Consider the following 17,644-nt stretch of genomic DNA (forward strand, 5'->3'; position numbering starts at 1 on the left):
TCTAATGGAAAATGAATTCAAAGGAAAGAAGAGACTGGGTTTAAGTCTACATATTTTCATACATATATCGAAATCAATAAAGAATTATACATGTATTTCTTAGTATATAGTATTATTTAGCATATAATATACTTTGGTATACTTAGTATATTATTAGTATATTCATTAGTATTTATTAGTATATTTTTATATACTAAACTAATAATATATACTAATTAATATATTTATTAGTATATTTATTAATATTTAGTATATTTATTAGTATACTTTAGTACATTTAGTATACTTAGTATATAGTATATATAGTATTTTAGCGCTTTTTCATTCGATCTCCATCATTTTCTTTAGTTTTTTAATTGTTTTTCTTTCCAAAAATTCAACTGTGAATTCACTTTTGTGGCTAATTTCTTAATATAAACGCCAAGAATTGTGGACCCCCCGAGAATGAACACGATATTTCAGTGGGTTCGAGATTCAACAAATCTAGGCTGAACCCGAGAGAGCATGGTGACTGAAAACAGCTCGTGAAAACGAGGCAATAGGTCCACAAGATTCAAAACGAGCGGGACAGGAAACAAAACGAGGCATCTGAAAAACGCAAGATTTAAATCTGTATGTTTTGAATTCACCATCTGGGACAATTTTTCGTAGGGCTTAAAGAAAATAAAAACCTCCTATAACAGAGTTTCAAAGTCAAAAGTAGGAAAGGCGACATCAAAGCCATCAGATGATAGCGACATCAAAATGATCAGTATAAAGACGTGCAAGTCGTATCACAAATGTTCAATGACCAAATTATTGTTTCTATTTTCCGAAAAGTTTTTTGAACGTGTTTGTCCATTATCAGATAGACAGATGCAAGAGAGGATAAATACTGTTTTTCTAGATTTTCTAATAACACCTACCGATCAGGTATCTCAGTTGGTATAGCCACTGCTAGTGCGTTGAGTACTTTTTTTATATTTGTGAAAGAGCGACATAAAAGTCACATAATAAGTTGAGCTAAACCGAACAGAAGTTACTCGAAAGGAATAATGAAACCTTAAATGAATAGTGACTTTTGCAAATAGACACCTCCCTCCTCATTCTCCAACTCCTTTAAAAACATGAGCATCATTTGCGTTTTTTTTTTCTTAAAATGCTGCTTGAATAATGATAAATTGTAGTTAAAAAGTTATATTTTGATAGGAAATATCTATTCTTTGTGAATAAAATAGATTCAAAGATAATAATGAAAACGAGCTAAACGGAGGGTGGGAAATGAGTGCTTTGAAACAAAATTAAAAAAACTATCCAAATGTGATTGGGAGATTGATAATTAGAAGTATGTATTTATATTTGTAAGTGGCTAAGACGCTTCTCTCATCACGGAGGACGTTGCTTAAATATGAGAAAAATTTGATGGTAATTATTGGGCATTGTTATTTGGTATTAAATCAGACTGGTCAGGTGTAAACCTTGTTTATATTTGAATTTGTTTGTAATCTTTAGTTTCCTCTTATGGCTCTAGTCTTGATGATTTCAAAAATATTGCATTGTTTAATTGTTTGTGTAGGCTGCATGAGCTGAACTGTATAGATCCGTTAGGATTAATTTTAGGGTTTATTAGGGTCATTGCAGTGAGCTAAGCACATTTGCCGAAATTAATGCTTAATTCATTTAAAGTGTTTATGTAAATTTACCGAAATTGACCAATGATTGCACCGAAGTTTTCATTCTCAGGGAAACTTTTACTGGTTAGAAACGATTGGGTATACTCCATGGGACATCATTGGAGGTGGGATCCGTCCGTTGTTTCATCATTGCTTATACAAAGGAGTTGATTGTCGCTGTTAGCCAATATTGTTTAAACTATCTTTGTAAGTCATTTTTCACGGGAAAAGAACACAGATTCAAATGGTTTTCTCCCAGTGAACCAGGGTCATTAGTAAAATTGGTTTCTTCATTAGTATGTTGCCATAGCCTATGAGATATGGCATTCGTCAAAAACAGAAGTCAGGTGTTTGGACCAGGCTGGAAAAAAAATCAGTATACTTTCCCCCCCCTCCCCCAAGAAAGGCAACGTTGTTCAATTGTCTTATGAAGGTCTAATCCTTATGAACTGCAAGAAACATGAACTATTTTATCGTATATACCCCCCCCCCCTCCACCCACATGTACAGATAAGAAAAGAGATGTCTTGTGGGCGAATCTTGTTCCTGAATTGTGCGGTATGGAAACTACGGACAAGCAAAATCTACATATATTCCAAAAATAGAGCAAGATAAAAAAAATACCTTGTGTTTTATAATTTTTTTGTTTATTGATTGGTCTGGCTTAAGCTAACCTTTTCTTTTTTCAGGCTAAAAGAGAGGAAAGAGAAAATGGTGACTCCCGACCATTGTTACATTACGTCCCTCCTTTTTCGTGTCTTGGTGCCACCTCGGATGAGTTTAAGGCAAAAGTTAAGGTAAGTCCAAAATATACAGTTTTAAAGCAACCAACCAGCAAAAAAGTGATAGTAAAACTATTCATTTGTATTTTTTTCGTCAAATAACATTATGGACAGTCAAGTACTGCAAGGCATTTTTGAATTAAGTGTGGTTTCTTTCTTATGCAAACAGATTGTTGGACATATAAGGATCAGGTCCCCCTTTCGAAAACTCTTGTAAGTAAATTCTTATATTTTCGACATAATTCATTCATTTTTTCAAATATGTTAAAGGAGCAAAAATTGGCAAAGAATTTGCGTGTGTCTGGGGAAGGGGGTAGGCTCTAAAATTGAATGGTTCCTTCGGATGCGAAGCACGGTAGTATTTCTTTTTTGGGGATGGCTTTCGGTTGTCAACGAAGGCTGCAACAAGTGTTAGTCATTTATTGGGGGGTAAGAATGCGAAGAAGAAAACTTTTGTAGGCGAGGATTGTAATAAAAGGAAGTCTGGTGGATAATTTTTCTTCTATGTTGGCACACTATCGGATTTTTTTTTTCTTTTCTTTTCTTTCTTTTTTTTTGTGGGTAATGTGTCATTTAGAAAACCTGATTACTAATCAAAACCAGTTTGTAAAGTTGTTTATTATAAATTCCCAGAGATTAATAGCTCTTAAATATTTGTTTAGCTGCTTAATAGCCATAACCTTTTCCTTGTTAACCTAATAACCATGATCTGTGTTAACCTTTCCTGTCCCTAATTCACCTATACTTTGCTGGTGTCGAGAAACGGACTTCAAGCTGACTGGAAAACTGGCACATTAGTATTCTGGCGTTTTTGCCTTCGACAAACTCTTTATTCGTCTCTGAGATGGAACGTGTTTGCATAAATATAAACAAATTCATAAAACCAAAGAGTGTAATGCAATATATCATTTTTTAAAGTATTGTTTAGGCATTTTTAATCCTTCTTTTAACACAGCTCTGGGAAGTTGGATCGAGCTACTTTTTTCGTAGAACTTCATGTTTCATTTACGGTCAGTCAAACGTCATTGAAAGTTAACCAAAATAATCCGTATAAAGAAGGATAGGACACAATTCTGCATAACCCCTGATTCAACACCGAACCAGCTAATAACATCATTTTATATTCTAACTGGAGGTATATTATTCCCTCATATAACTTTTACTACTTGTCTGTTATTCCTTACAAGAACAAAAACTTTAATAAAGCTTTTCCATTAGCTCAATCAAATTCCTCTTCATAATCTATAAGGCTGAGGACTAAAAGGATCTGATGATTAAGGCACTTCCCAATTATTCGTCTTAGAGTGAAAATTTGGTCGATGCATCCTCTCCCCTTCCTAAAACTATGCGGCCATTCTCTTAAAACTCTATTTCTAAGTCTAAAAGCATCATCATACTGATTAAATTGCTTCCTGTTGAAATCAAGCAAATGCCTGTGTAGGTACTGCATCTACTTCGATGAATTTTCTATGGAGGGGTATATTTAAAGGTTTCTTAAAATCAGTAGTTTCTTCCTCTTTTTCAAAAATCATATTCATAATCTTCAGTAACTAATTTCTATCATCCCAACCACCCTATTTCAAAAGCTCTTTTACCACAGAATAAGCACCTGCACGCATCTTATTTCTTTATTCCTTTTAGTCTCTAACTCCTCCTCGCAAAATACACCTTTCTTCACTTCCGAATTGCCGAATGTTTTCTCCTGCTTTTCTATATCATATCCTACAATTTTATTACGGTTTAGCGCATTCTTGAAGTGTTTTGCCAATGTCTCCTTAACACTTTCCTTTTACTAATTTTGGCCCGATCCTATCGTTAACTGGGATGAGTCTAAACTAACTACTTCTTTTCAGTTTGTTAACATGCGGAATTTTTGCCTGTTTTTAGTTTTCGTGTTTTTTTTATGATTTTTGTGATTTTTTTTCTAACAGCATTCTATGCCATTTTTATTTTTGCGTTTTATATGAATTTGTTATTTGTTATGTCTTTGACTCCGAAATTATCATTGACTCCGAAATTAGAAGTCAGCCTTTCCGTTCTTTTAATGGTAATTTTTGGAAATAGATATATTATCTTATCACAACATAATCCTCAAAGACTTTGTCCACGGCCACTATTTCACATCTCCCTAATTCATGATTGAATGCATCCTCTACTTCCTTCACTTATTCTCTTAATAGCTATCACTTAGAAACTCCTTTTACAAGCCTCTTCTTTCTAATACTAAGTTTAGAGCATTTTGCGAGGGTTTTGAGCTAATTTTCTAATTTTTCTCCTAAGATGTCTTGTGCTACCTTGCAAACTATTTTCCTAAATATTCCATCCATCTTCAAAATTGTCAGTTTCTAAATTCTTCAATTTTATATCCAACTATTCTTGAAAATTTCCTCTTAAAGTCTCATCCTGGATTCATAACTACCTTGAAAGTAGTTTCCTGTCGTAAATTGCAGCTTAAAATTGACTTTTGACACTATTAAATGGTAATCTTCACTTTTTACTTCAGTAACAGCACTCTTATATACCCTTGTTTCCTATATCGATCCTACCAATCTTTGATTTACAATAATGTGATGAAAAGGTTGGCTGTCTTGCCATTGTGTATATACCTTGTTAACTTATGGGCCATTTTATGACTAAAAACTTACTAATATACTAATATATTTTATGACATCGATTATAACTAATCTGTAGAGGCCTATTAGCGATATTGTTTTCCTTCCTTACATCACATTTGTCTAAGCCAGGATAGAATCTATCACTATTTGAAACAAAAAGGGGACTGTAGTCGCCTATTAAAAAACAATTACCCTTATTAGTTCTAAGCCCCAGGTGGGATTTCGCCTATTTGTACCTGTAGCTACCCGTTTCAAATTTATCTTAGTCGCTGTTGTCCTTGAAAGGGAAAAATTACAACCCGATTTCTGAGTGTAGTTTCAGCTTATTTGATATTCCAATTTTTTTGTTTGGGAAGACAGATAGGCAGCTTCTGCATGTTTACATCTATTTTCTATGTATTTCATTTATTATTTATTTATTTAATATAGATTTATTTATTATTTATTATTTAATATATATGTCATTATATATCGTTGCTTATTATATTTATTTATTAATCAGTACTGTTTGTATTGATTATTATTTTCATTTTTTATTTTTCAGAAATTTATCGATGAAAGAATTTCAAGCCCAGAAATGAAAGAAAGTTTTGCAAGAACAATGGATTTGTTATTCAGGATGTCAGCAGCAGAGCCAGGAGACCCCGTTGGTGTTGTGGCTGCTCATGTGAGAATTTCTCTCTTCTTCCTCTTTTCGTTTCTACGTGTAAATAGATACCTATTTTGGTAAATATTGTATGCTATCTGGAGCAATTCTCACTTTGCATCAGCAGCAAATCTGATGAAGTCAGGGCAAAACCCCTACCTTATATTCTTTAATCTGGTTACAGTATCTACTTCAATAAGAAAAAATATGTTGACTGCCTAGGATGTAACCCCCATTCATTTCTTGAAGAGGGAGATGAACTTTAGACTCTAATACTCGTATTTGTACGAATCTGTCGATCAACAAGGGGGGTAACCCCTTCCTTCCTCCCGTGGATGTAGTTTCCTTGGATTTAATCATATTTTGTTGAGCAAGAAGAGAATATTAGAAATTCTAGCTAGTAAACAAAGCCGACCATAAATTAAATTCTGATTTAAAAAAAAGCATTATGGTATAGTTACCTTTTGCTGTTTTATTTCTTTAGGTTCTTTTTTGTTTTCTTTGTTTGAATTTCTGTTTATTTCTTCTATATTTATGGTGTGGACAGCTTGTTGATTATACAAGAAAATCTATTTTTTTTGTCCGTTTTCACTAGTCCGTTATCTTGGTTCTTCTTTATGTTTTTCTTTGAAATTACGAAATTGTCTGTCCGTCTACCTTTAGATCTTTTATAGTCAAATGGCATGAGTACGATTTCTAAGTAAATGAAAGATTAAGTAAGTACAGTTAGGCATTTAAGTTTCAACCTTATACTTTCTTTCGCTTCATATACTTTTTTTCAGGTTCTTCTGTCTAATTCTTTTAGCTGTACTTTCAATATGCTCTATATACCCTCTTTCCTTGCATCCCAACCTGCCTTTTTTCATTCCAGCCTTATCTCCATCTACTTTCTCTTCCCCACATACTGTCTTTTGCTTTTATTAATCTGCTTCACTTGTCATATGCCCAATCTACTTCTCTTTCAACTATTCATATCTTCTTTCTATAGGGTATTTATGTTGCGGGGGATTTTGAAAAAGACAATAAAAACACTTCCTAAAATATTGTTGTTGAAGTGGCATAAAGATACTGAAACATTTTGATTTTTCCCTCTCCGCTGGCTATTGTTTATTTCTATTTATTATTCTTGTATTTTTTCTTCGTCCTCCTACGTTTTCTCGTTTTATCACGGATAAATAAACTCATCAAAAACAAAAGTCCTATTATTATTAGCCCAATATGGGTTAGTTCATTTCAAGTTATTGGGCCGCCTCCCCCACACTTGTTGTGAATCTTTGTCCCCCTCCCCATGTGGGTCCCCTTTTTAACACAACTTCTTCCACAAACATCATAGGATGAAAATTAATATGAGAACCTTCATCAAAACAGCTATATAATTTTAATAATAGAAGATAATTTGATCCATGATCTAAATGAAATCTTCAGATAAAATACTACAACCCAAAGCCTCATATTTATTGATATAGTAGCTTGTGTCAATTGGTGAATAACGGTAATAAGGATCTTTCGTTTTCTGGCAACGACATTTCTAGCGCTAATAACTGTAAAATAGCATATTTTTTTCTCATCTTATTTTACTTTGGGTTCAAGCAATAGCCTATTAAAGGCATGGAATTGCTATTAGTTCGAAAGGAGATAAAGGCATGGCCTCTTCTTAGCTTTATAGATGTACTAATAAGAAGAATAATAAAGCATGAAAAGGTTAGGATAGGAAGGATGTGAAATGCTGGAAAATCCATACTCATGACTTAATTCTCATGTCTTAGTTGGTGGAATTGGTAATAATCGGCTCTAGCGTTAATAACAGTAAAATTAAACAACGTTCTTTTTTTCATCGTAGTAATGAAGCAAAACCTTGCTAAAAGCTAGGTATTTTTATTGGTTCACAAAGGAGAATAAGGCGCGGCCTCTTCTAATATTCTTGTGTCTACTTATTATTTTCTATTACCTTTCTAATTACTTTATTATCTACTAATAACTTGGTTAATGAAAGAAAGGAAGGTATGTTCTCCTCCAGTTATCTTATGCCCGACCTCAACATCTTGTGTTGTAGGCTTCTTTTGGTGTATCATCGTTATGACCCTTATTACGTTAATTAAGATGGCGCTCTAGAAGAATCACACACACAAATGATAAAATCATGACCAAACTGTCCTATCTTTCCATCATTGTAAAATAGTACCAAGGGACCAAGCTTTCTTCGGTGGAAAGAAAGACAGTTTTCGAATATCGTGTGCAAAGCAACTTTGATTGTATTTTACTTGCAGTAGAAAGTAAAATCGTTAGGGTATAGGACGTCTGGGTATTTCGAACGTCATTCATTGGAAAAATATTTTTTTCCAAACTAAGGCCATACAAGAATTTTTCCAAATTGTGACGTTTCTAGATTGTTTTTTTTTTTTTTTTTTTTTTTTTTTTTTTTTTTTTTTTTTTTGCACCGGGAAATGGTAGTAAATACCAAAACAAAGAAACCAAAATACAAATACTAAAATAAAGAAACCAAATTGAATTTAACTTACTTGAAAAAAAATTTCAGGCATCTTTAATTCTGTTATGGAGATACATATTGTATATGATATTATACCAGAATCAGCTCTAAAGTGTCACTCTGTTCAGTCTGTTTAAAGGAACTTTAAAAAAATTTGGGCTTTTCTTCTTTTTTTCTCGCTCTTTTTCTGAGTTAGCGTTTAATTGACTCGCGAGCTTCTCTCTCCTTTATAGGCAAAAACACTTTATTGGAATTAGTTGTCATGCATTTATTGTATATTTTATGTATTGTGAACGAATCTTATCTTTATTATTATAATTCCTTGTAAATAGGTTTATTCATATTATAATTGTGGCGTGGGAAGCACCTTAAAGTTAACTGCTTTTTTAGTCGATTGGAGAGCCATCTACTCAGATGACGCTGAACACTTTTCACTTAGCTGGGAGTAGTGACGTCAATATTACCATGGGTCTTCCTCGATTACGACAGTTGTTACAATTTGGTAAAGTAGTTCAAAGCAATGTCAATATCCCAGTGTCTCCAGATTTGAGCCAGCGGAAAATTGAAAAACTACAGCGAAGTTTGCTGGTAATCAGAATGATTGATTTTGTCAAAAATTTTGTGTTCGAAGGCACTAGGAGAGGAGAGTAAGTTTGTTTATTATTTGATGTAGTAAAAATCCGAAGAAGTTTCTTTCTCTTTTCCGTCTTTTTTTTTGGGGGGGGGGGGTTAACGCCAAAATAATTGACTGGTTCTTAGCTTCACAGAGTTTCAAAGAGATTCTCAAAAATAAGGATCAACGCGAATAATGGCAAAAAAAAATTTTTGCTACAAATATTTTGTTTTTCTAGAATTCAATTAAATCAAGTTGTTTTCGATTGACATTGCCAAATTAGTATGTACCAAATAGTCAAAATTTACTAAAATTCCTCTCTATTAGCCAAAAATTCTGGGATTTCCAAAGACCGTTCCTTTTGGCCATCCATCTAGAACCAAACAAAAAGCAGGTTGCCCTCCGAATCGGATGAGAAGAGGTCATAAGAAGGATTTAAAAGAAATTGAACTTCATGGAAGGGTGGTGGGTGTAGGAACAGTGTGCGCAGCTGTGTTGGCCAGATATGGCTTGGTGCTGCAATGAGTTGTTAGTAGTAATAACAGTACATCGCAGGTCCCATATCTTGCTTATTTTTAATTCAACGTAGTCTTTGTTAAGACCATGCTGGGTCTTTGGTATTCTGGGTTCTTTTGGGGTTTTGGTATATGTATTGTCTAATTTTCATTTAATATATTTGGCAACACAACCCAGAAGTCTTGTTTGGTCAAACATAATGAGAAGAATGATCAAAGATATGGTGTGCCTGATTCCGTCCTATGATTGCAGAAGAGTTATCAGAAAGTGGGCAGCGGGCAGAAATGTTTCACTATAATTAAGTTTCCTTTTCTTCAAGTATGTGTCAATCTTTTTAGTATGCTCATGCCAGCCCTGAATTAGGGGTCTTAGTGTAATGCTTGCGCAAGTGTAAGACCCTCTGCAATGTATAAAATTTTATATAGACTTGAATGTTCTCTTATGGTTTATTTTCACCCTTATTACGAGAAGGAGATATAGTTCTGACTGAAGGGTATTGTCATATTCTATTTAGCGGCAATAAGTTTTTTGTCAATCCTGGGAGTGCTTTTTAGGGGGGCGGGAAATGAGTAGTTTCCTAGCTATATAATAGTACTTGGTAATTTCATAACAAGGTTCCATTCATTCTTTTGGTGATTCAAGATTTACTTTAGATTGGAGCCTTATTCGAATAAATTAGAATATATTGATTGTGTTTATGTATATAATTACTACTAGTTTTAGTGTTATGTGAACAATTCTTGTATATGACTTAAAAGCTTTGAAAAAAACATTACTATAGAAATCAATACCATTTTGATTATGTTGGTACAATACAATGATATAGAAACTCAGATTTTCAAAAATCTTTTGATGTTGTAATTCATTTTTGTTTTATTTCTTCTAGTTTGAGCTCAGAAGCTCAATATTCAAACCTTTCATTTAGTTTAATATGTATTTAAAGTTTCTTTTTGCTCAAAAGCTCTATATTGCAATATCTCGCATTTCGCAAAATTCTTATTTAAATTTCGCATTTATTTTTTCAATTTTTGGCTCAGAAGCTTGATATTCTCAAATCTCGCATCTAATTAATTACAATTTTGTCTTCTTCTTCTGTTAGGGTCGATCATCGAATTATGGAAATGGAACTCGTGGAAGAATACGAAGAATTCGGTGCAACGGAGGAAATTTTTCAGAGTTTTGCTCATCGATTAACCAGGAAGATTCCATATGAAATCGAAAAATTCAAAGTGCTTGTTCAAAAGAAAAAGTAGGCCCTTTTTGCATTTTTTCTATACACTGTCATACTAATTGTCTGTGTCGTAAATTCATTAGTTAGAATATATACAATTTAATGAAGATATAATATTATTGAAAAACACGGGTTTTGGAATGTTATACGGATATTGTAAATGGCAGCTATTTTTCGTTATTTTCAATTATGTTTATCCCCACTACCAAGAGGTTTGTCTATGTTTTTGCGAGGTAATTATTTTAAAACTTTTCCGTTAGTTTTTTCTGGTTCTCCCTATTTTAATTTCCCGAGAAAAGAGAATTGGTATTTCGCAACTTCATAATGCGGCTCTACATAATCGTCTTTGTTTGGTTCAATAAATACAAAAAAAATAATAATTTGAAACCACACCAATTTAGTGAAACCCTTCACAAAAATTGGGTAGTCCATTGTTTATGGATGTCCTTGTGGTTTAAAAACATAGCATTGTCGCTAAATCGCTAAGACTGGGAATAAGTGAAGAGCGATGTTGAGAAGATTGATGAATTGGACAGGTTCACTTACTTAAGTATTATTATTGGTACAGACGGTGGGTGCAATAAAGGTGTTATAAGTAGAATTGCCAAGGTCGAGGTTGTTTTTTTCATAATTGAAAAAAGTTTGCAAGAATAGAAAGGTAAGTCTTTGAACCAAAATTAGAATATTGGAAGCTACAGTGATGATAGTGATTAAATATGGTTCTAAAGCGTGGATTATCCAAAAGACAGGGGAGGATTTATTAGATTTTTTTTAGGAGAAATTGATTACAGATTGTTTCGGGTACCCGAATGACTGATCTTATCTCAAAGAGTAATCTGTAAGAAAAATATGGCTTAATCCCGCTCTCTATCGAGGAAGAAGGACATGGCTAGGACACGTTCTGCAGATAAAGGATAACAGATTGCCAAAGCCAGTCATGTTTGGCCAAAAGTCTAGGGCCAACCGAAAAGCAGGTTGTCCCTGAATTGGGTGGGAGGATGTAGGAAAAATTTAAAGGAAATATGACCTTCTTGGGAGGTTGTAAAGAAGGAGGCTTTGAATAGATCGGGATGGAGGAGGAGCACTTCATTAATAGCAGTATTAGGGGACGGAACCTCCATCGGTGAAACATATTTTAGACATAAAAAGAATGTCCGGCGTATCCTTCCTGCAAAAAATTTGTCTCCTTTCTATGGGAAACTATCCCCGCGGTAATACAGTCGCACAATACCCTGATCCAGTCAATTTAGAACTTTCTAATTTTCCTAGATTTAATTATATTGAAACTAATCTTTTTTTATCGTCTAGTCTATTCGTGTATTGGCGCCTCTGAGCTATGCAAAGGAAAACAAACTTGCTTTACCAAAAGTTCAGCCCAAAATAAAAAGATATTTAGTTGAATATATTGCAAAGATCATTCTCAAGGTTAGTTTGCCTGTTTCGTTAACCTGCAAGGTTTAATCTACCTGGAAGGTGGCATATTAGTTAAACAATCACTGCATACAAATAGAGATCAAATACAATACCAAACTAACCAGGGCGCTTAAGAATAGTAATGACGTGATTAGCAGAAATGGCTAGTATGCCAGTTTTCAGAAGAAAGAAATGTGCAATTATTGTAGATTTATTGCTCGTTTAAAGATGTCAATTTTCTCAACTGCTTTGTCATATAATAGTGTATTTTTCAGAGCGGGAATATCCCATTCTATCGAAAAATGTCTTTCCAGTGATGCAAATGATTAAGCAGCATTTCACTGGCAGATGTTAAAGGGATAAAACTCTTAAGTAACGCAGTCCTCTGTTTCTGTCATCGAAATAACTCTTCACATGCACTTTATCGGTTGCATCCCTCTCATAGACTTTCTCGCCAACCCTGGCACTGAAGTCATTACGGGAACAAAATTTGTCATTTAGCAATGTAACGACATTGCCAAAGCAATATTTAACTCATGTCCAAACGTGATTTTACCTAGCTGTTCCAGAAATCTAGACAGATAGACTGTGTGTTATAGACTGTCTAATAAGTTCAGACATTTGTAATTATATAATGATAACCAAAACGCGAAGTTTGACCTGTGGTAGTGAGTATATTACGTCAATTCTTGTATTCTATACACATAACCGTGTTTCCTGAGAAGATTAATTAAGAGGACTCCTATCAGACCTTAGTGTATCAAACCTGGTCTTCAAAACCAGCGATTTTAATTTGTGGAAAGCTTATACAGTCAAACCTTGGTTATCAAATGCTTCTTGAGGGCTCTCTATAGCTTAGTTCCTCCAGGGCCATTAATAGTGCAGAGGGTGTTGACAAAGCCTATTGTTCCTCCCTAACACGTGCACCAACGGCAACTACTTTAAACTCTGGGACTAAAGAGGTGTCGCTCAAATTTCCTTAGATTTTGATCACAGGTTTGCCGTAATGTGTTTTTTGGACGACCTCGTCTTCTTCGACTGTCTGCTATTCAATCGTAAGCTCTGCGAGGAAGGCGGCTTTGTTACTTGTGAAATTCGTTTCCTAAATATATCTACCGCTTCTTCCTTAGAACAGCAGTAATAACAAACCCATTCTCGCATGAATCTCAGAATTGCTGACTCTGTTGCCTAATTATGTTTGAAATATTTCTCAGGCACATTTTTCAGAACCTCTTTTTGAGGTTTCTGCTCATTTTAAGTACGGTTGTGAATGAAATTGAAGTCGTAGGAAGTATTTGTTGCTGCGTTAAAAAGATTCAGCATTGCCCCAATACAAAACAAAATAACCTTAAAAATGATTGCTGTTTTTTTAGGTATACTTTGCGTTTATTTTGACCTTAGAATTTTAATCAACATATTTTTTTTAATATTCATTTACTTTTGTGCGCTGAAGGCGGTCGAGTGGGGGTCCTTAACCAAAAATATCTGCATATTTGTCCTTCTTTTTTGAATGGTTGGAAATAGCCTCGTTTTTCCTTCTTCACATTTTTTTATTTTGTTGTGCATAGCCAGCGTGGTCATAAAGGCAAATTTTCTTATATACCCCTATCATTCTGCTGTGCTACGGGGTTTTAGCGTTCATCAAAAAATATTTTTGACTTTAAGAACGTCTGAAAATTCATTGCTACTATTTTCGTAACCAGAAAAAATTTAAATCAAGAACCATGCAGATGCAGCGTTTTCAATCTAAAACGGCTAAAACGGGCGGTTTTTCTCGTGAGTGGCATGTACAGAATAGAACATTCGATATTTGATAAGAAGAATTTGACATGTGGATAATGTCACAAGAAATTAAAAATAATGTAGGGGAGACCGGCCCACATTCGCCACTGTTTTCGTTCTTTATTTATTGTAAACACAGTTTTCGTCTTAAAATAATTCTGAAAATCCTGAAATATAGGCTTATCTAGGGAAAAAATCCCCAGCAGTCAAGCTTTTTCGATGCAGCAAAAAAAGAGTGAGATTCTCCAAAGATGGCTAACCTGGGCCAACCTGGTTCACGTTCGCCACACATTAGCCCACGTTCGCCACCATCTTGCATCATGGTTATTAAAGCATCTATTGTTCTAAATGTAGCACTAGAATAGGTGTTTATGGATAGTTATTTCAGATATTTATTTGTCACATAGCTACAAAAGGAATTAGGTATAGGATAATTCACTTAAACCATCTTGTATATTGAAAGTTCCACACAAAACTTCAGCCATTCAGAAAGTCTTGAAGTTCCACCTGAGATTGAGGGTTTTCCTAATCTTGTTACAACCTCGGACTTCAAGACGCATGGTTCCTCTTCAGTCAGCACGAACTTACTGTATTCTAAACACTTCAAGAAGTTAACACCAAGCTCATCTGGATATTCCTTTAAAACTTTTGCAGCATAGAAATGCTTGCCACTCTTTTTACCTGCAAGACCAACTAAGATAAAGTCGCCCACTTCTATTGGCCTGCTTCCCTAATCCTTTTCATCTTCTCCTAGATTTAGACTGTTGTCGCTATCATCATCGAGCTCCATCTCAACATGATCGGATTCACTTTCACTCTCAAGAAATAGTTGCTTGCTTGCTTCTTGTAATTTGGCTTTCTTTGCATTCTCCTTCCCGTGGCCCTTTTTCTGTTCTTTCTTCTTCTTCCTGGCAGTTTTCAGTTCTTCTTTCTGGCGGATTCTTTCCTTTACTGGGGTATCAATCAAGATTTCGGTAGATTTTTTTTTCACTGCACGTCTGATTTGTTTTCTTGGAGAACCTTTTGGGAATGGAGAGATGTCAACTAGTTCATAGAAGCTTTTGTCAGCCAATAGGTCTAAATCTCAAGGTAAACCCGATAGAGATTGGGTAGCGTTGTCACAGTCGGTAGACTGGCTAGCCGCATCAACTTTACAGGAACCAGAAACTGGTTATGTAGGCACTAAGACATCGTGGTCCAAAGGATATGGTCGATCAGAGACATATGAGCTGAGATACTCGTTATCTTTGAAAACATTGGGATCGAAAGGGAAAATTCCAGTGCAACCAAAACCGCTTATTATGTTTTCTGCAGTCAGTGCTTTGGGATGCGCCTTTCCGCAAAGCTCGGATACATTGTACATGGAAATCGTCTTGCATTTGTGCTGGGTCCTAAAAGTCGCAGATTCCCTGTTGTAGAATGCCTTCAAAGGATGCATAACTGACCTGTCAAGTGGTTGCAACTTATGCGTTGTGTGCGGAGGCACTGTCAGCATGACAACTTGATTCTCTTTCGCTAACTCAAGCAATTCACTACTGTAACGACTAATGTGATTGTCAAGAATTAGAAGCACAGGATTATCAGCAGCATTATTTCTATAACCCATCATCTAACTACCCTTTCCCTTGACATTGTGATGATTTTCTCCTAATGTGATATATAAATAGTTTAATCTAGGTTGAATTTCGGCTTTATATCCCATAGAGGAAGCAAGAGAAAGAAGCAATGAATCTCTGATTTGGACAAAAATCGGTAAATGATGGAGAAGAAACGCTATTTTTTTTTGTCTCCTTGCTCACTATTACGTGAGGAAACGCATTTTTACATACGTAAGGAATCTCATTGGTGCATGAACCATGTCTGGTTTTACAAACAGATAAGTTTGAGCAGAATAATGGTGGTTAGTGCAGCACTAGTTACATCTTAGTAAAGAGTGAAACGCGACTTATTTTCAACTTAATCTTAAAACGCATGTTTTGAGAACTGTATTGTGTGAAATATTTCCGAATGAACGCTGATACAAAATAATAGCTATTATCTGATCTAAAAGAACAATAAACTGTCGTTATTGAGACAAATTTTTGAGAATTTCAAAAGAAGCTAGAAACACCTCAAAAATGATGTCAAATCGGAATAAAAAGCACACCATTGAAATCGAAATTCTTGAAAATCCTCGATTGAGGACTTACAGTACCACACATTGAACAAAAAGGAAAAGCACAACCTGGAACGATCAGATTTTTTTTCATGGTTGGTGCTTCAGCCACAACCACCATAGCAGCCAAAAATTTGAAACATGTTTGGAAAATAAGCTGCCAAGGGAGGAGGAATCGTCATCTGAAGCTGATTCAGGAATATTAACTATTGTGTTTTTTCTCGGGGTTGATCGTACCGACTGTTGGTCACAAAGTATAAGGAGAAAGGTCATTTGAACAAAAATCAAAACATTTACTTCCCGGTTAGGTAAAAAAAAAAGAAGATAGGCTTAGTCGGTTTGTTACGAGAATTCGACCGTCCAGGTTCGCTCGGCCCTGGTTTGCCATTCCTAGGAGTGGCGAACCAGGGCTGGTTTTTGTTGGCGAATGTGGGCTTGTTCCCTCTTTTGAGAAAAAAAAAGTGCTGATCAGTTATTACCATGGATGGCGTCAAATATGCACCCATCATTGTTGCTAAGTTGCAGATGATCACGTTGAGACAAAGAGTCCTCTCATACCTTAATGTTAAGCATTGACTTTTTTCATTTTCCATCAGGATAAAATCTAGTTTTAAAGCACCAAAAAACAACTCACCGCATAGAATCTACAAACGTGTTTTAGCATGCTTCTTAATCTGCTTAAACTTTCGCTACTAGATGGTATTTCAAACGCTCTCCGGGAGACCGGCCCAGGTTCGCCAAAGCCCAGGTTCGCCATTTGCGTTTTACTTGCAATCCATCCACGGAGAGGATCCCATGATCTAGCGTTTGAACTGCCGTCTAGTAGCGAAATTATAAGTAGATTAAGAAGCATGTTAAGACACGTTTAGTAAATTCTATGCGGTAATTTGTTTTTTGGTGCTTTAAAACTAGATTTTGTCCTGATTGAAAATGGAAAAAGTCAATGCTTAACATAAAGGTATGAGAGGACTCTTTATCTCAACGTGATCATCTGCAACTTAGAAACAATGATGGGTGCATATTTGACGGCATCTATGGTAATAACTGATCAGCACTTTTTTTTTCTCAAAAGAGGGAACAAGCCCACGTTCGCCATCAAAAACCAGCCCTGGTTCGCCACTCCTAGGAATGGCGAACCAGGGCCTGGCGAACCTGGACGGTCGAATTCTCGTAACAAACCGACTAAGCCTATCTTCTTTTTTTACCTAACCGGGAAGTAAATGTTTTGATTTTTGTTCAAATGACCTTTCTTCTTATACCTTGTGACCAACAGTTGGTACGATCAACCCTGAGAAAAAACACAATAGTTGATATTCCTGAATCAGCTTCAGATGACGATTCCTACTCCCTTGGCAGTTTTTTTTTCCAAACATATTTAAATTTTTGGCTGCTATGGTGGTTGTGGCGGAACCACAAACCATGAAAAAAAAACTGATTGTTCCAAGTTGTGCTTTTCCTTTTGGTTCAATGTGTGGGACTGTAAGTCCTCAATCGAGAATTTTCAAGAATTTCGATTTCAATGGTGTTTTTATTTCGATTTGACATAATTTTTGAGGTGTTTCTATTATATGTTATTTAGTCTGTTCTGTCATCTCTTATGCAACAAATGTGGAAGGGGACACTGAAGAATGTATTTTACGGAATGCGATTCTTTATTAATAAGCTTTTTTTTATAGAAGGATTCGTCTCGACAAAATTAAGAATGTAGTACGACGTCCTGTCCAAGAAGAAGGAAGGGAAGAGACTGGACT

At 35.1% G+C, this 17,644-nt stretch overlaps 1 protein-coding gene across 1 annotated transcript in view; it reads left to right on the forward strand.

The window, feature by feature from the left end:
- LOC136042160 (uncharacterized) overlaps window positions 1-17,644 on the forward strand; it is a gene marked incomplete in the record, with an annotated part of 83,773 nt that overhangs the window by 62,601 nt on the left and 3,528 nt on the right. Inside the window, 5 exon segments of the mRNA XM_065727087.1 lie at window positions 2,342-2,449; window positions 5,594-5,716; window positions 8,574-8,830; window positions 10,412-10,561; window positions 17,570-17,644. Of these exon segments, the coding sequence (XP_065583159.1) occupies window positions 2,342-2,449; window positions 5,594-5,716; window positions 8,574-8,830; window positions 10,412-10,561; window positions 17,570-17,644 (713 nt within the window).

The sequence above is a fragment of the Artemia franciscana genome, unplaced genomic scaffold (genome assembly GCF_032884065.1).
Source record: "Artemia franciscana unplaced genomic scaffold, ASM3288406v1 PGA_scaffold_73, whole genome shotgun sequence".
In the NCBI taxonomy this organism is placed as follows: Eukaryota; Metazoa; Arthropoda; class Branchiopoda; order Anostraca; family Artemiidae; genus Artemia; species Artemia franciscana.